We start from the raw sequence: 19,868 nt of genomic DNA, 5'->3' as shown, positions 1-19,868 counted from the left end.
CGTTATCGCTATGAGCCTAGATTGCAGCTTCCTGTCTTTTGAGTCACAATCTTATACGTCGTACAGGCTTTAAGACATTTTGAGAAGGTATTTCAGGGTAGCTGAAAAATATTAGGTATGCCTTTCCTGTAGGATATGGTGATTCAATTCAATAAAAAATGTGGTCAGGCGCACGCAAGTCATTCAATCAAATAGCCTTAATGACACATGCGAGGTGAACAGAGGGTTTATTTCATTTATTCGTATTTTGGACACAGAAAGAATCAAAAAGGGAAGTAAACGATTCTACCTCCTTGACTCAAAATAGTAATATTTGACTTTGTTGACATAGTTTTTACTGGATTTGAAATATTTTTTACAGTTTTTGCAAGTAAATTCTTATTTTTAGCACAAAACGCATTAAGAAAATATAACGTGGAACGAAACACGAACGTCAATGTCAAAACGTAAATGACGTGACGTGTAGGTAATCCCAGAGGTATCTTTTGAAAACGTTTGCGAAATATCTCGACATACGGACAATATATCGTAATAATAAATTATCAATACATCGATTCGATAAGGATATTATCATCCACACTCCACGTCATAAGTTTACATTCACAGGTATAATTAATTTTCCGTACTTTCCTTACACATTGATTTCAAGTTTTAAAAAAGGAATACTTTTTTTTACACCTATTTGACTGTGTGTCGCGGTAAATGTTAATTTAAAAAAAGTTGTTTGGTAACTTTTTGGCATTTGTGTTCATGTGGTATTTTAATTTTCAGATATCAAAATGTTGAGATTACTATTCTTGGCTGCATTGCTGCAGTGTACAATTTCTCAGCAATATCAGCAGAAAGTGGCTCCAGGAGTTCCACCACAGAACTATCAGGTTGGTCACCAAAAAGTTTCTAATTCTAAACAACCATTAGGTTAGGCTGAATGAGTAAAAGTGTTTTGGTGCTGTAATAGAAAAAGTGAAAGTTAATATGTCAGATGCAAATGAGAGCCTACCAAAAATGAATTAGCTTATTGACTAAGTATTTTCCAGCATTTTCACCCTTGTCCCATGGGAACTACTGCCCGTACCGGGATAAAATATAGCCCATGTTACTCAGGGAGAGTGTAGCCTTCCAACAGTGAAAGAATTTTTCGAATTGGCACAGTAGTTTTGAAGCTAATTGCGTAAACATAAATAAAAAAACACTTGGAGAGGCCTATGTCCAGCAGTGGACTGCGATAGGCTGATGATGATGATGATGAAATAAAAAATGTTTCCTCTTAGTTGTATTAGTAGGTATTTAGCTAGGCATTAATAATTATAAATTAATATCAAACACTATCCTTGTCCAGTCCATAGTCTTTCCTTATTTAAGTTTAACTATCAGCTGACTTAAAGTTTGCACTGTGTGGGTCTTAAACACTGATTTATAAAACTAGCTGATCTGACAAACTGATTTATTTATTGGAAAACCAAAACAATGTTATAGACATAATATAAAACAACAGAAAGCCAATTATAAGTATTCACGAATAGTAGTAGAATAACACGCTTAATACGAATAACAGTCTTAAAGCTAGGTAGCTGGTCTATGAGAAATTAAAATTTGTTATTTTAAAGTTAGTTTTTTTTTTTAATCCATGATTTAGCTGCCTACGTACCACAACACTTGGTATTGAATGGGTCAAAAGAGTACTCTTTACATAATTTGACAAAATCCTTGCTCGTTTGCAACATATCGGGTGTGTCGTTCACAATCACATTAAATGAAATCCGTTAATATACTGGTTAATATATGTCGATTAACACAAAGAAAAAAGAAAAATACGTAAAAATAAAAAAATGAATTTTTCAAACAAAGTAAATAGAATAAAAATGTGCGAAAATTAGAACACCATATAAAAGTCAGTCATTACAAACAACTGAAATTCTCCCTTGAAAACTGACAGCTGTCAACCGCTTAAAACATTTGATATTCCTAACTTTATCTCTGCTTTACACATGATGTTGTAAATTATAAAAACGAAAAATGACTCCTGTGGTTAAACCACTGAATGGATTAGGTTATTTTTTTTACAATTCGCCATAGAATATTATAAAGTATATGCCATAGGATTTAATGTGATTATGAACGACACACCCGATATATGTATTCTGCCTATAGTTCGAAGGTGACAATGGGACTGATATGTTTTAGATTTTGATTCAAGTTGTCCAGTCCAAAAGTAGCTTTCTATGGAGAAGACTGGCCAATCACACTTACTTTACTAAGTATATTTATGTGACTAACTACTGCCTCAAATATACCTCAAAAAGTACATGTAATAGCGTAACACATAGTTTATATTAAATTAGTTCCAAGTGATAACAAGTCAATACTGCTATTATTGATTTTCTAGTCATAACATTTGGTATAGTGACGAGAACTTTATAGTGTACTAGCTTCCGCCCGCGGCTTCGCCCACGTCTCATTGATACTACTGCACGTCATCATCATCATCATCATCATCTCAGCCATAGGACGTCCACTGCTGAACATAGGCCTCCTCCTTGGATCTCCACAGATACCTGTTGGAGACGACCTGCATCCAGCGTCTTCCGGCGACCTTTTTAAGGCCGTCAGTCAGCTTGCTAGTCCTCGTCTACTGCCCGTACCGGGATAAAATATAGCCTATGTTATTCGGGAAGAGTGTAGCTTTCCAACAGTGAAAGATTTTTTTCAAACTGTATCGGTAGTTTCGGAGCTATTACAAATAAACAAATAAAAATTTTCTTCTTTTTTATATTAGCATAGACTAGCCGTACCTGCATTAAATATAGTCTATATCACTTCCGAATCATCATCATCATCATCATCATCATCATCATCATCATCATCAGGGTGTTTTTCAGAAAAGAATACCCTGTGACGCACAGGAAATATTTTTTTTTTATTTCGTGAATTCTATTATATTTACTCTAATATTAAAGAATATATTGTTAACTAGCTAAATCTGCATTTTAAATTAAAATTATAAGATGATTTTAAGAAATATTAAAGTTTTTCTGTCAGCGTATGATGCATAGTATTCCTGAACGTCACAAAATATAATTAATTAAAAATAAAACAAACAAGTATTAAAACGAAATCAACTTATGGTAGCATAAAGATATACTTAAAATCTTTTAAAAACAAACAAAACGATAGCATAATTTTATAAGATTATTAAATAATCAGCTAAATAATTTCACTTTCGTCACTTCTTGGACACATCTCACTAGAAAAGTTGTTATTACTAATGATATCCGCTACAATTTCCAAAATCAAGTCTAGTGAGAAATTTTAGATACTAACAAAATACTATGATGCCAAAATAAACGCTACAAAATGAAAAATATATATTTTAAAACCATTTTTGTAACATCCAGAATATGGGACAGTGACTATTATGAAAATTTCGTGATGGATAAGAATAATTTGAGCAATGTCCACACTGCCGTTTTCAAAACACAATTACAAAGAATAAAGTATTAACTCACAATTTTTTTAGATATAAACCTTTACACACACATATATAAACAAAACCGATTAAATGTAAGCCTTTTCGTTTGATACCTACCACACGCGCGGACAGGACGCTCCCATAAATTATTTAATTGTACACTAAGCTTTACAATTCAAGATCGTTACGATTTTGTTCCGGTAGTATGTAACGTGACGCACAGGAGGTGACGTTTTCATCTCACGAGACTTTTAAAATTGAAAATAACTAATATTTATTTAAACTACCTTGTTTTTAGCCTTACTAATCTAATAATGATGAGTTGTTTATGTTATATACAGTGTTATACAGTTAAAAAAACAATTTATTAACCTTTTAAATACTGCCACTATCCGGACCAAAAATTTTGCGCGCCGATGACACCAACATTGTCGTCACAGTTTTCGCCTTAACTGACTTTAAAACGGCAATGGCGGAATCCTAATACGATCATAAAGTTGCCAAGAAGGTAGAAAAAACACAAATTAGTAGATTTTGTCTTCAGTACGATATCAAATTCACCGTGACGAAACCGGATTTTCCGGAACAATGATTTTCGTAGGACAACATTAAAATAATGATATTTCTTAAAATAACAATAAATTTATGTCATAAAAATTAAAAATACGTTTTTAGAAATACAGAGACTAAGTTCAAAAACTTAAACATACCTAAAAACGAATATTTTAGAAGTTAAATGTATTTGAAATCTCCAAGAGCGCCATGGGACACACGATATTTATACGTCCTCTTCAGGTTTATTTTAAATATAAAAATAACTATCCACTTTTTATGCTACATATCGATTTAATTGTACATTAAAATATATACCTAAATTAATCAAAAACTCACTTTCACACGTGCCATATAAAAAAATCAAAATAAAAATGTTTGAATGTGTGGGACAGGCCCATTTTGCTAGGGTCAAGTTTTCTGAAAAACACCCATCATCATCATCAGCCCATCGCAGTCCACTGCTGGACATAGGCCTCTCCAAGTGCACGCCACTGAGATCGATTTTCGGCTTCTCGCATCCAGCTCCTGCCAGCCGTCTTGCGCAAGTCATCACTCCACCGTGCCTGAGGACTTCCGAATACTGATAGAATTTTTCAAATCAGTTGAGTAGTTTCGGAGCCTTTGTACAAACAATAGCAAAGCACACATTCTTGAATGTAGCCTTGAGATGATACGTGCGTGACAAAAGTAAGAAATAGTACATCTCGTTGATACCTACTGAAATAATGCTGAATATGTAAATTTTTACGTGTAGGATTAATTCTAAGAAAATTCTGTCGAATTAGCATAATTATGTTATGCTAATCATATGCTGTCTGAGACTATAGAAATAAATTCATTACGGAATCTCGGAAGCGTCCCGAGTGACCTACTTGGATAAAAAAATTATCCTGGTACGGTCAATAGCTCCCACGTAAATGTCGGTCCTGCTTGTGATCTCTCTCCAGTGGTGTCGGATTGTCGTCCCATCGCGCTATGAGAGTGAAGGAATTGTGAGTGCACCTGTGTTGGACGCAAATGTGCCTGCACTATAATGTGTCCTGCGCAGCTGGCTGATCTCCTTACATGAGAACAGCCGCCGTAGCCGATAATCGGCTAGGAGGACATTATCATTATCAGTTTCCACAGGACGCGGGTGAAACCGCGGCAAGTCTATTATACTAAGAAATTACGACGATTATACGTTTTAATGTCCTAATTACTTTAGCGATTTTCTATTTAATTATATTGTAGTAAAATTGACAAGGAAATGTTAATGTTATCTCTATTATCTATAGATATGTTACTAGAAATAAAAGATGAAGAGCTACTTATTTTTATAATTTATGGGGGTAATAAAACGTATATCGGCTTTTTATATTTTAATACTAGTTCCGCCGCGCGGTTCTACCCGCGTCCCAAAGAAACTACTTCACGCACCCACATAAATAGTCTATTTTCAGGCTCTAGAATCTAGAATATCTGTGTACAAGATTTCACTTAAAACGGTTCTGTACTCTGAAGGCCCAAGTCCGGCGACAGCATAAACATTAATGTTCAAACAACTATTATTTATGAATTTTCAAAGCAAACAGTTGATTGTGAGAGAAAGAAGGACGTTTATGTTGTCGGCGAACTTGTAATGAATGTTTTATTAATAAAAATGGGTTTAACATTATATGGCCTTACTACAAAAACTTTAACCACTGTTTTACACTTGTCTAAAAAAATGTGGCTCCAAAATGAACCATATGTCAACGTCATAATTTGTCATTTTTTTAGACAAGTCTTAAGCTGACGTTAAAAAGTTTTTGTGGTAAGACGGTTAATGTTTTTTTTTTCTTTTAATGGATTTTCTATTATTTTTTTTGCAGAATTATCAACAACCGCCGCCTCCTCCGCCCCCGCAACAGGTACCTATGTTTAAATTCGGCTAATACGTAGGTATATGTAAAAGAAACATTAAATAATGAAATTAACTACATAGAGATCAATAAAAAGTTGATTAAAATTATACATGATTGCTTACCAAATATAATAGTTATGTAGGTTATTAAGTAATACTCTATAGTCTATTGTACCTACTAAAATCAATCATAGTCGCCATATTGTTTTTTTTTTCACCATCACATACACAAAAATCCTTCGAACGATACGTCTTAATCGCTATAACCATTTAGCAAATGCGTAGATACAATACTTACAAGATATGCGCGAAAAACTATATTTCTAGTGAGTCAGGTAAAAATAAAAAAACTTGTCAACACATTACTCAATCTCACAAACTTCTATTACAGCAACAATACCAACAGCAACAACAGCAACAATTCCAGCCACCCCCACCTCAACAACAGCAATACCAGCCTCCGCCCCCGCCCCCACAGCAACAACAACAACAGTTCCAACAACAACAGCCGCCGCAACAACAGTTCCAACAGCAACAACAGCATGGACACGCTCATCACGGTGGTAAGTGTGTAGAGCTCGCCCCAATAACAGCAATACCAGCCCCCGCCCCCACAGCAACAACAACAACAGCCGCCGCAACAACAGTTCCAACAGCAACAACAGCATGGACACGCTCATCACGGTGGTAAGTGTGTAGAGCTCGCCCTAACAACAGCAATACCAGCCCCTGCCCCCACAGCAACAACAACAACAGTTCCAACAACAACAGCCGCCGCAACAACAGTTCCAACAGCAACAACAGCATGGACACGCTCATCACGGTGGTAAGTGTGTAGAGCTCGCCCCAATAACAGCAATACCAGTCCCCGCCCCCTCAGCAACAACAACAACAGTTCCAACAACAACAACAGCATGGACACGCTCATCACGGTGGTAAGTGTGTAGAGCTCGCCCCAACAACAGCAATACCAGCCCCCGCCCCCACAGCAACAACAACAACAGCATGGACACGCTCATCACGGTGGTAAGTTTAATAACTGACCTGTCCCATGAGTCATATGTGATACACACCGATTGTTTAACTATTGTGTCTACATCGTGGACAGTGAAGTGGTTAACCGACGATGCACCACCCTGCACCTGCTTTGTAACACCCTGCTAATATTATAAGAAATAGCCGGTTCATGAACAGAAGCTAGTTACATGGCTTAGAAAATTGGTAAACTAGGTAAATTGGCAGCAATTAAATTACAATTAAAAAGAAAATACGTTCAATTGAGCCCCAACAATAGCATGGACACGCTCATCACGGTGGTAAGTGTGTAGAGCTCGTCTGAGCAACAACAGCAATACCAGCCCCCGCCCCCTCAGCAACAACAACAACAACAGTTCCAACAACAACAGCCGCCGCAACAACAGTTCCAACAACAGCATGGACACGCTCATCACGGTGGTGAGTTTCCCCCGACGATGCAAAAAGAGTGTGTTTCCTACTATTCCTACTTATATCAAAAAAAGGATGTGATAATGTAATAAGATGATATGTACTGCAAACCTCTCCTACCTTTTTATGCTGTGCCCTACCGGGTCCATATTGTGTCTAATATATTGTTTAAACTTTACAAAAATACCACAAATAAAGAATTGAGTATTGAGTATCTTCTCTTGGCAGTAGTATAGTTCAGTTATATCATATTAGAATAAGTATTCTGTATATTCAGTGGCAACTTGTTTTGTTTCAAATACTTTATTTTTACAATTTTCAGATCCCCAGCTTCTGAATCCTGCCAACATCGCCCAGGAAAGAGAGTAAGTCCTAGTTTTTATTTTACAGCTCTTTTACACTAGCGAAAATCCGTTTGTACTTAGAAAGTGACTAACACAAAATTCAATCGTTTTGTATCTTCGTTGTTATTTGTTTTTGAGAAAATATAAAAAAACGTGTCCATTATTTTAGGGATAATTCAAAAAACGGAAAGGGGCCCGATTCTACTAATTTTACTTGAGCGAAATACGATTCATATTCGACTGAGATCCAATCACGACTCAATTACGATTGAAGCGTATGTGGCATTCCGCTATTTCCTTTTCCTTAAACGTTTTTATCCTTTTCTGTGATCAATAATGAATCATATTGTCTGCAAATATTTACGATTGCAATATGATTGTAGAGCAAACTACTGTATAGATCAAACTCACCAAAATGGCAGACCAATAGCAAACCAATCGAATGTCGTTGGAATACGATTGGTCTTTTATTAGTAGCAGAATGCCCGATATGGTTTAAAACTGCTATTGCTATTCAATTTTGACATTATTAACGTAGGAGAATCGGGCCCTAGTTTTTTCACCAATTTTTTCTTACCTCCTTTTCTCCAAATTACAGCCACATACAAGAACACATGGAGGTCCCAATAGATACATCAAAGATGTCTGAACAGGAGTTACAGTTTCACTACTTCAAAATGCATGACGCTGATAATAATAACAAGCTGGATGGCTGCGAGCTGATCAAGAGTCTCATTCATTGGCACGGTGAGTTCTGTACTTAACTACATATATTGTATCTTAAATATAAGGTGCTTTAATATTACCTGCCAGGACTTGAATGGGGGGTAGAATTTCGTTTATAGATTACAATAGTGAAGATTCAATTTGAGACAGTAAACATGTTAAATTCACATTGGTTCTACTCTGCATAACGTGGTTCACAAATTACGCGCGTAGTGTCGCTTCGTCAATGAAAACAACTGCTATCTCTTTCTATCTGTTCTGCAAGAGTGGCAACGCGCAACTCTACTGGATGGTTTTAAACTAATAAGTCAAATTTATACGTTCTTTTTTTTTGTATGAAAAAAAATATGACAAATAATCAATTATTTATCTTCACTATTGTAATCTTTAAACGCAATACTATCCTGGCAGGTAATTTTAGCACCTTATATATAGGGTGACTGGTAATAATTAGTGATCTTAACGAATGATACTTGAACACAAAGTGCTTTCCCAAAAAAACTTTTATTTTCATCAGTTTGATCACAATAACAAAACAAACACAAAGTTTAACATTTTAAACAGCTTTTCCGTCAGTTGCAGAAAGGTCCATTAAAATTAAAGCTTCATTAAATCTACTGCTAACATTTCTTGTTGACGAAGAAAGAGTCAGCAATAGATTCAAAGAAGCTTTAACTTTTATTATAGATGTTTGTGCAACTAGAAAACTAATGAGTATAAAAAACAGTTTCTTTGTGAAAGTTGTGTGTAATCATGAGTAGTATCACGTGTTTAAGTATTGGATACTAATTTACCAGTCACCCTTTATTTAAAGATGTAATATTAGTAGTTAAACATGTCTTATTTTATGAAAGCGGGTGAGGTATACTTGTGTGTGTAAATGTACATGCACATTGTTTTTGTATGCGTGAACTCCAAAGCGCTCAGTAGTGGTCGAGTCGCCGAGTCATACAAATACTATGTGTATGTAAATTTCACACACAACTATGGGTCCCCCGCTTTTCTGTATTAAAAAAACAATATCTGATAGCAAAAGACTTTTTCTTGATGATTTTTTCTTAATCGGGGGTTTTTATGGGGAATTTGGCAATGGGAAAGTATGATACTTATAAAACTAGATGATTTTTGTTGTAGATTTTCATATCAATACTTTAATTGTGTCTCAACCGTTTTTTATTTTTCCCGTAGAAAGTTTTGTGTTTTTTAGTAGAGGATTTCTTGGTCATTTTTTTTGTGTAGGATTTGTTATAATATTTTGGGTTATGGTAATGAATATACATAGTTAAATGTGGGTTTTGTTTGTTTGGTGAAAGTTACAAAAACATTTGTTTAGTCTTTTTAAATCTAGATAAGACAAATGTTTTTGTGCTTTTTATATGTTTATTTAGATTTTTGCCAGTTATATAATGTTTTTTTTTAATTTGTGGCAAATTGGCAAGAATCTAACAAGTAGGTATGTGTATTTATATAAAAATACTTATGTGTTTGTTTGTCCTTTTTCTATATGTGTCGTCGCTGCCGCTTGGGAACTACATAACTACATTTCGTCTACCATACTGAAAACCTGCGTTTCGGTAAACAATATGGGTATAATTTAATTTATACTTACAAAAATAACACGAAAAAAATCCGCCATCTTAAAAAAAATTTCGCGCCAACTGTCACTTTTGACATTTGAACTGTCATTTTGACATTTCAACTTTTTAAATTCAGAGCAAGGTCATAAACAAGCGCCGCAAGGAGGTGCGCCGCCCGTAGGCGAGAAAATCTTTGGTGATGATGAATTAGTGAATTTAATAGATCCTATATTAAATATGGATGACCATAACAGAGATGGGTACATAGATTATCCAGAGTTTGTGAGGGCACAACAAAAGAGTCAGCAGAAGCAAGGAGGACAGTAAGGTTTAAGAGTAAAATAGATATATGGGAGAACTAGATATGATTGGTGGCAAAAACTTTGTGATACATGAAAAAAACTGTATGTTTTAGATTTTTCAGATATGTTTTTACATTCTTGTTCCATGAAGTAGTATAACTAGGCTGTTATTTTTATGGGTTTTATTAAAACTGACTTCAAAGCATGAAGGGCCAACCTGCCATTCAATTTAATATTTTTAAAATAATTTTGATCTGAAAGCAATTCAGATTTTGGTGCATTTTAGCGCATATTTGCATGATTTTTAACCGACATCCCAAATAGGAAGAGGTTGTAATTATTTTGAAATTTTGGTAGGTACTTAAAATAAAATAATGACAAAATTGCGAAAATTGCAAACTATTTTCAACTTTTGAAGCATTTATATGGCATTTTCGAAAAAAACATTCCAATTTACAATTTCGTCACAATCATATCTAGTTTATTCTATAAAAAGCCAATTCTGATTAAAAACTTAGACTTATTTAATTTCAGGATTCACTCGCATATTACCTAACATATCTACATATGTGTTGATCAAATAAATCTATATATATCTATGATCTTTATACTCTACTATCTGTTTTCCCGTGGTTTCACCCGCGTCCCGTGGGAACTACTGCCCGCACCGGGATAAAATATAGCCTATGTTACTCGTAGATGATATAGCTTTCTAATGGCGAAAGAATTTTTGAAATCGGTCCAGTAGTTTTGGAGTTTAGTAATTATAAACAAAAATACATTTTTTCCTCTATCAATTGAAATCTTAATGCGATTGAATCCTGAATTTAAATAAAATAAAAAAATGTACTGAAAGAGATATATGTATAAAATACTTTTTGATGGAGTTTTTTAAATGTTAAACATTATTGTAAGAATCCTTTGAACATTATTGTAAAAAGCATTTGTAAAATGTCCGCGAAACTGCAACCGCCGCGCGGATCCATGCCAGCTGTGGACTCGCGACATAGCGTACACGTTTTTATATCGCGAACAATTTTGGTAGAATCTCGCCGTAAGGGTTGGCCCACATCTGGCAGCACGAAATCGCCTTTTTCCGTCGCCCTTTCTCTTTCTGTCGCTCAGAACTGCTATTTGCTAGACCGAGATAGAAAGCATAATGCGATAGCACGCGGCGGAATCCTCGAGGCAATCGCCATCACTTAATCTGTCTCGGTCTAGCAAATGGCAGTTCTAAGCGTCAGAAAGAGAAAGGGCGACGGAAAAAGGCGATTCCGTGCTGCCAGATATGGTCCAACCCTGAGACGAACTTTTTGTTTTGGATTGAAAAGTAGCTTATCTTCGGATTTCAATAACCGACCTTCGTTGTTTTGCAATTAGTAAGAATTTGACACTAGATTTTCATAAATTATGTCAAATTTCAGTCTCGCATCGAAAAACAATGGTTAGGTTATAGAAATCCTAAGTAAATTGTGCGTTTTTTTCTCAGTTTTGTCGAATCTACATTTGTGTATATTTTGATTAAATGGTATCTGTCTCTATTTTCGAATAAATATTAAATAAATTAAAGTTTGTGTATATTTTGCTTTTAAATTATCTCAGCTCAAAAAATGATCTTCCAGTATTTTTGGCAAAATGTTTATAAAAATATTTTTTCTCATTCTTTTTTTACAAAATTAAGATCTGTTTTTACCCGACTGTCAAGAAGTGTTATGTTTTTTCTAAGTATATCTGTAAAAAATATTTTTACAATACTATTAGATTACCTATTCATTTTTTTCTTTAAGATGTTTTCACTCTATTTATTTCTCTTAAAAAAACTTTTACCCTACTTCTACAAACTAAGAAGTGGTTCATGACAATTATTTCACACATTTAATGTGTTATTGAAAAAAAGGCTCAAAAATAGTTTTTTTTTTTATACATTATTTCCTTTATTTTTTTTCTTTTACTTTTTTACCGTGTAAAAGTTAGCTTACTGCGATTCATATGTTGTTTTTTGAATAGATATTGAAATTTGGCATAATTTATATGAAGCTTAGTTCAACATTCAATTCAAAAAACAACGTAGTTAGTAAACTTGGCTGTTGATCAATTTTGAACTTTATTTCTTAAAGAATAAAGTTGAAACATAAACGATTACTTTGTTTATCGAGAGTATACACATAAAAACGTTGAAGAAAATATTAATTTATCTCTTAAAATCAAGGTTACAAGTAGGCCTATCTACAGCATATCATTTTTCTCAGTAAAAAACCTGATGTTTCTATTTTTCCGACTGTGTTAAAAGAGTGTTATGATTTTGTGTTTTTAATTTTTCTTTAGTTCATTGGTTGTGTAAGTAATAGTTGTAAGTCTTGACTTCAATAAAAAACTTTATATTAACAATGATTATATTTTATTTTATTTATACACTAGCTATCACCCGTGTATCGTGGGAACTACTGCCCGTACCGAGATAAAATATAGCCTATGTTACTCGGGAAGAGTGTAGCGCCCCAACAGTGAAAGAATTTTTCAAATCTGTTCCAATAGTTTGGGATCTTTTTACAATTGTTATTTATTATTTCAATTTTTCATCCCATTTGACCAAAGGGCTCTTAAAATCAGTTGATGGAATATGGAGTTCAGATAGACAGTATCAGACCTAATAATCTATTGTTAGCTGCTAGTAGTTACAGTTATCGGCACGGATATCGAGCCATGACCTTCACCTGCGCAGAAGCGATTTACTGCCTTATTGCCTTATGCGTACGGGTGCGCAAAGCGATCCCCACTCTTCCGCCGAGAGCCCAATATCCGTGCCGGTATCTGTACATAGAGGGCAGCAGAAACGAGCGACCATAGATACCTCGCCATTCAGCCGTGCATCTCTGCTTGGAGGATTCCTTTTTCGTCATTGTGACAAGACATGTTATAGTTTGACATGAGTTTGACGGGAATACGATTTTGCCGCGCTTTTGATTAAACTTAGTTGATCTTGTTATTTCCTTGTTAAATAAACCTGCTTCTGGTTTTTAAGACTAAAGTATTGTTTTAATTACTAGAGATAGGTATTTGACATTACTTGTATGAGGCCAATGACAAAATACAATTTCTACTAAGAAAATCAAAAGTTATATATAGAATATTAGGAACGGCAGTGAGATGGGTAGTTGGGAAATGGGAATTTGTAATTGCTAACTTTACAAGGGGTTTTACCTGTATTCCTTTCTTTTAGTAAAGAGTAGAGGGTTTAATAAAAATTACGGTTTTTAATACACACTACAGCTATAAGTAAGTATTCTAAATTTTTTGACGCGTTGAAAATAACGCTTGGCTGGAATTGCCCTTATTTGATATTGACTAACTTAACAGTTATTGACTGTTTTATTACTAAAACTAGCCGTTTTCCCGCGGTTTCAATCGCGTCCCGTGGGAACTACTGCCCGTACCGGGATAAAATGTAGCCTATGTTACTCGTGGATGATGAAGCTTTCGAATGGTGAAAGAATTTTTAAAAACGGTCCAGTAGTTTTTGAGTCTATTCATTACAACCAAACAAACAAACAAAGTTTTCCTCTTTATAATTTTAGTATAGATTGACTAACTTGTAGACAGTTAAATATATTACTAAAACAATAATCCTTTTTTTTGGTAAGAGTAGGTATAGCTTTCCAAATTTTAAAGAATTTTCAAAATCAGTCTAGTAGTTTTTTGAGTTTATCCATTACAATCAAAAATATATTTTTTCTTTTTTTCCTCTTTATAATATTAGTATAGAAATAATCATATTTCAGTTCACGAAAATAATGAAGTGACAGCTTTCAAAGATGGCGAATTAGAGCAGATGACAGATGGTACAATGAAAGTATTGGATGTCAACGATGACGGGTACATAACGTGGGAAGAATATAAGCTACGGAGTACTGCGTTACATAAATAAGAAAACATTTGAAATATTAATAAAAACAAAATAAGAGAAAAACAATGAGTTATTTTTAGAACGGATTCACACTAGCGATTTTTTCCGCAAATATACGCGCGATTTAGCCTTCGCGTCTAGAGTTGCCAACTCTACTGTTTTTCACTAAATTATACTTTTTATTGTAACAAAAAAAAAGTATACAAAATACTGTTTTCAGCATCAAAATGCAGACACATTATTATGTGTTACATTTAGACGCTCACAAATTTTAAAAAATATATTCTTACAAAAATAATAAATAAATACTGTTTGTTTTGCTAAAATACTGTGTAATAATCTTCATAGACCTGAATATACTTTATTTCTTGTAAAAAAAGTTGGCAACCCTATTCGCGTCCAAGTCCGACTTTAGCCAACAGGAGATCAGTCAGCTGCGGAGGACACATTATAGTGCACGCACATTTGCTTGGACACAGGGGCACTCACTATTCCTTCACTCTCATAGCGCGATGGGACGGCAATCCGTCATACTCTCTTATGCACGGGTGATACTTCGCAAGAAAATTATCACTCCCATTCTTGGTTATGGTGACAATTTAATGTGCTTAAAATTGTCCGCATGGTTTGTATGGCCTATTATTGTGAACGTCGTTTTATTTTTAATTTGGTGGTAGTATTTTGGTCTTTGGCAATCGTTACGGGTAGTCAGAAGCCAGTAAGTCTGACAACCAGTCTTACAGAGGTATCGGGTTGCTTTAATAACTGGGTTGAGGAGATCAGATAGGGCAGTCGCTAATTGTAAAGCACTGGTACTCAGCTGCATGCGGTTAGACTGGAAGCCGACCCTAACATAGTTGGGAAAAGGCTAGGCTGGCTGTTGATGATTTCGTTTAAAAGTATTAGGTGCTGGGTCGTTATTTTTAAGAATCGTGAGTTATCTGTCAAAACCATGAATATAACATGAGACAGAAAAGTGTTGGTGTGATGGTTAAAGAAAACCCTACTTGTTACTGGGGTAAGTAATTGTATCAATTTTGTTTATTTATAGCTTTTTATAAGTACTTATGTGGCTGTTTTGAATGAGCCCTTCGGGATCAGTTTAGTTGTTTTATTTAACGTCGTTAGTAGGCTTAGGCCTGATGAGAAGTAGAAGATTGTCGTGGTATGGACATGTAATGAGGAGGGATGATACGCATGCAACAAAGTGTGTGCTAAGTATGAATGTAGATGGATGGAGAGGAAGAGGAAGACCTAAGAAAAGATGGATGGATTGCCTGAAAGATGATATGAATAGGAAGGGAGTGAGTGTCAGTATGACGAGTGACAGGGGAAAATGGAAGAAAATGACATATTGCGCCGACCCCAAGTAATATTTGGGAACAGGGCAGGAGAAAGAAGAAGAAGAAGAAGTAGGCTTAGGCCTAAATAAACAAACTTATGTGTTTTTAAAACACTAGTTCTATGTTGCGGTTTCACCCGCTTCCTGGCGAAACTACTGCCCAAACCGTGATGAAACGTTTTCGGGAAGAGTGTAGCTTTCCAAAAATGAAAGAATTTTTCAATTCGGTTTCTTGGTTTTATGCATAGTAGGTACGTACAAACAAATTTGTTTTTCTCTATTTTATAGTAGTACCTACCTACCTGTATAGATTCGACGAAGGACTCCTTATTCTATGAAAAGTTGTAGTATATAAAATAAGCACTACAAAATATTTAGTCATATTCAAAGACACACAACATCTTCATGATTACCTTTTTCAAAACTTCCAGGGCAAGTGGACAAAAATCACCAGAGCTACACTGACGAGCAGCTAGAACAGCTACTGGAACACGTGTTCAAACACACAGATATCAACAAAGATGGCTATATCGACTACTTGGAGTATCGTATCAGTGATTACAAGGCTAAAAAGGCTGAGAAGGAAAAAGAAGCGTCTGGAGCTCGATAATTCATCGTTTTAATAATAAATATAAGCCTGTGTTCAAATTAAACTGACTGTTAGCCGCCGAAAGTGAGCAAACGTTAGGAATTTCATTGTATTTCCATAATTCCATATAGTATATTCAGTTTGTCGTTTACGTACATGTAACCGACGATACGTTATTGGCGTATTGTCAGCATGCTGAGAAAAAAATACGTTTCTTTTACGTTTACACTGGGGCTCATAGATGGCTTACTCACTTTCGGCGGCTGACAGTCAGTTTGGTTTGAACACAGGCACCGTAACAGCACTTTCAAACGAGCGTACTTTCCTACAGCAAAAATTAGCGACAGCTATTTACAACTATCGGTCCTACCTATACATGTCTATGAAAGATGACATTTGAAACCGCGCGTCAGATGTTTTTACAGCGATGAGCAAAATTATACTTATTAATACTTGAAGTACCTATCGTATCAGTGATTACAAGTCTAAGAAGGCTGAGAGGGAAAAAGAGATGAATGGGGCTCGATAATTCCTCGTTGTAATAATAAACTTAAGGGTGCATCTACACGGTACGTGTAGCTGAGCAAGTGAACATGCGCAAGTGACAAGAGCACGCGGGTGGGTATTTTGCTTTGGTACATGCGCAAGTCGCTGGGCTCGCGCGAGTTTAAAATACATGTAACCTGCGCATGTGTCTCAACATGCGCAAGCTATTTGCACCGTGTAGATGCACCTTTAATCTAAAGCTGCGTGCAAACCAAACTTACTGTCAGTCGCCGAATGTGAGCATAAGCCGAATGAGATGGTTTTTGTACACGCAGTTGGACTAGCGCCATTGACAAAATTCAGTAATAAGAATAGCTTTCCCGCTCGTATAGTACTAGGTACAGTCTGAAATCAACCTAAGGCTCAGTTGCTGATATAAGTTATATCAGAGCAATACTTAAAGCCTTGAATATTATTATTTTAACGACTGGAAGCCGAGTCATTTTAGTTTCAGTGAGCTTTTCCTACCTTTACTGCGCTCGAAGTTTTTTTTTACCGTAATTAAATAATATTTAATAAGTATTCTGTTGATTTGTCTTATGTCATTTTATAATCTGTTTTGTTTATTTGTTTTTTGTTATGATTTTATAAAAAAAAAGTTTAAAAATAAAATCAATGTCGTTTTATTTCGATATTCATTTGCAGAATTATTTCCTTTGGCTTCATTTTTGGTGAGTATTATTCTACCTTATTTTATAGAATAGGTATTGTTTTCCCGTGATTTCTCCCTCATCCCGTGGGAACTACCTACTACCCGTTCCGGGAGTATTGAATAGCCCATGCTACTAGGGAATAGTGCTGGCCAGCAGTGAAATCATATTTCAAATCAACAAACAAATAAATGTATCTCTTTGTCCTACTAGGATAGATAGATATAGACCTGAGATTCTCACATTAGCCAGAGAAGTGGGGAAGATTAAGAGGAAGATATGCTGAAAATGCAGCTGCATCCGGTTAGATTAGAAGCCGACTCCAACATAGTTGGGAAATGGGTACGCAGCTGACGATGCGCATTTTTCGCTTTTCTAGGTTTAAAATTATTATTTTTTTTTAATGTAAAATGTTTAAAAAATACATTGGTGTCAGTCTAGCCATTACCTACCCGGAGCTACGGGATTAATCGCGCGAGTTACCGCGGCGCTGGTACATAAAGGGATTAAGAAGGAACATGTGCGTTTTAGTCAGCAAGAGTCTGACACTCCCTCACGCTGCACCCACAGAGAGAGGTCATTTGATGATTTAACCTTATAATAAAGTCTAGCAGTTCCAGAGATTTCTTACTGAACTTACAAATTGAACTTCAGTAGACTAATTTACGTTATATTTTATTACAGAAACGGACAAAGCAAGCGCAATCAAGTATAAAGACGAAGATTTGATAGAAATGGTAGAAGGCGCTCTCAAACAAACAGACAAGAATAACGACGGATATATAGAGTATTCAGAGTATAGAATATTTACTGATGTCAATGTCGTTGACAATTAAAAAGGCCCTGTTGCACCGTCAAAGGTTTGATTTTGGTGCAGATGACAGCTGTCAATTTTCAAGAAAGGGTAGCATTTTTGTACTTACTGTCAGAATTATCATCTGCACCAAAAAACTATCAGACCCATTTAAAACTAACAGCTATCAACTGCACAAAAACACAGGAGGGAATATAACTATAACGATAACCAGCCGTATACTTGCCGCCCATTGGTCAAATCTTACTTAATTTTGTAATAAATATATTTTTATGACAAACTTGCTTGTTTTATTTTTACCTAGCCGTCTTCTCGCGGTCTCACACGCGTCCCGTGGGAACGAATGCCCGTACCGGGATAAAATATAGCCTGTGTTACTCAAGAACATTGAAGCTATCTATCAGTGAAAGAATTTTGGAAATCCGACCAGCGGTTCTAAATATTACCCCAAAAAATATACCTCTACGTTATTTTTAATGTCTTTGTATCAATTCGAAAGTTAATTATTTTTCTTTTTATTGAAATGAAATGAGTATGACTTTCTTGAACCAAGACACTTAAAGGGCTTGGCACAATTTTTTTTTAACATTTTCATTTTGGCAAAGGCCCAGTAACGTAGTAAGTAAAACGCCATCTATGACTTTCTTAGGAACGATTTTTTTTTATACACATATTAGCTTTAATTGTATTGTAATTGTAGGTAAAAGTCGTGGTGGCCTAGTGGGCAAAGAATCAACCTCTCGAGTATGAGGGCGCGGGTTCGATTCCAGGTCAGGCAAGTACCAATGCAACTTTTCTAAGTTTGGATGTACTTTCTAAGTATATCTTAGACACCAATGACTGTGTTTCGGATGGCACGTTAAACTGTAGGTCCCGGCTGTCATTGAACATCCTTGGCAGTCGTTACGGGTAGTCAGAAGCCAGTAAGTCTGACACCAGTCTAACCAAGGGGTATTGGGTTGCCCAGGTAACTGGGTTGAGGAGGTCAGGCAGGGCAGTCGCTCCTTGTAAAGCACTGGTACTCAGCTACATCCGGTTAGACTGGAAGCCGACCCCAACATAGTTGGGAAAAAAGGCTCGGAGGATGAGGATGATGTAGGTAACTATGTATGTAAGAAAATCTTGAAATCTCAATTTAACCTACTTCCCGGTCTTCGATTAGGATGAAATTTTGCACATGCTCTGAGTTCTGATGACAATACATGACTAGCTAAGAAACGTCATTAAAAATCCAATATGGCGGCTTGTTTTTTTTATTTTTTTTAAATTTTATTCTCATTGACGATGTCTTATATTTCAGAAATGGACAAAGCAAGCACAATCAAGTATAAAGATGAGGATTTAATTGAAATGGTAGAAGGCGCGCTCAAACAAACTGACAAGAATAACGACGGATATATAGAGTATTCAGAATTCAGAGCTGTCACTGATGTCAATGTCAATGACAATTAAAAAATCAGTACATTTGTAAAGGTACCTATAGTTATCGGCACGAATCTTGAGCTCTGACCTACATCTGCGCAGAAGTAATTTATTGGGTCCCTTTTGTGGTATGAAGTGAGGCGCGGGGGCGGGCTAAAGCGGTGATTGGCCCGCAGTGCATCGCGTCATAGCCGTCACTCGGGATTGGTTCTTTGCTAATAAATCACTTCTGCGCAGATGTAGGTCAGAGCTCAAGATTCGTGCCGATAACTATAACAAGATTCACAAGACTTAATT

At 35.6% G+C, this 19,868-nt stretch overlaps 1 protein-coding gene across 5 annotated transcripts; it reads left to right on the top strand.

The window, feature by feature from the left end:
- Positions 1-441: 441 nt before the first annotated feature.
- Positions 442-19,717, top strand: LOC124644490 (multiple coagulation factor deficiency protein 2 homolog). Of its 5 annotated transcripts, none has more exons than XM_047183899.1 (7): positions 442-698; positions 772-878; positions 5,878-5,916; positions 6,301-6,472; positions 7,678-7,720; positions 8,298-8,446; positions 19,450-19,717. In XM_047183899.1, exons 2-7 carry the CDS (start codon positions 780-782, stop codon positions 19,599-19,601), a joined length of 654 nt encoding a protein of 217 aa, XP_047039855.1. In that variant the 5' UTR covers positions 442-698; positions 772-779; the 3' UTR covers positions 19,602-19,717. The 5 variants fall into 5 exon arrangements, with proteins under 5 accessions (XP_047039855.1, XP_047039854.1, XP_047039852.1 ...); XM_047183898.1 differs by lacking the exon at positions 19,450-19,717 and adding an exon at positions 18,020-18,429; XM_047183896.1 differs by lacking the exon at positions 19,450-19,717 and adding an exon at positions 15,982-17,297 and having other exon boundaries at positions 442-606.
- Positions 19,718-19,868: the final 151 nt, after the last annotated feature.

Source organism: Helicoverpa zea, chromosome 30, assembly GCF_022581195.2.
Source record: "Helicoverpa zea isolate HzStark_Cry1AcR chromosome 30, ilHelZeax1.1, whole genome shotgun sequence".
Lineage (NCBI taxonomy): Eukaryota > Metazoa > Arthropoda > Insecta > Lepidoptera > Noctuidae > Helicoverpa > Helicoverpa zea.
This window is presented reverse-complemented; position numbering and strand designations above follow the sequence as displayed.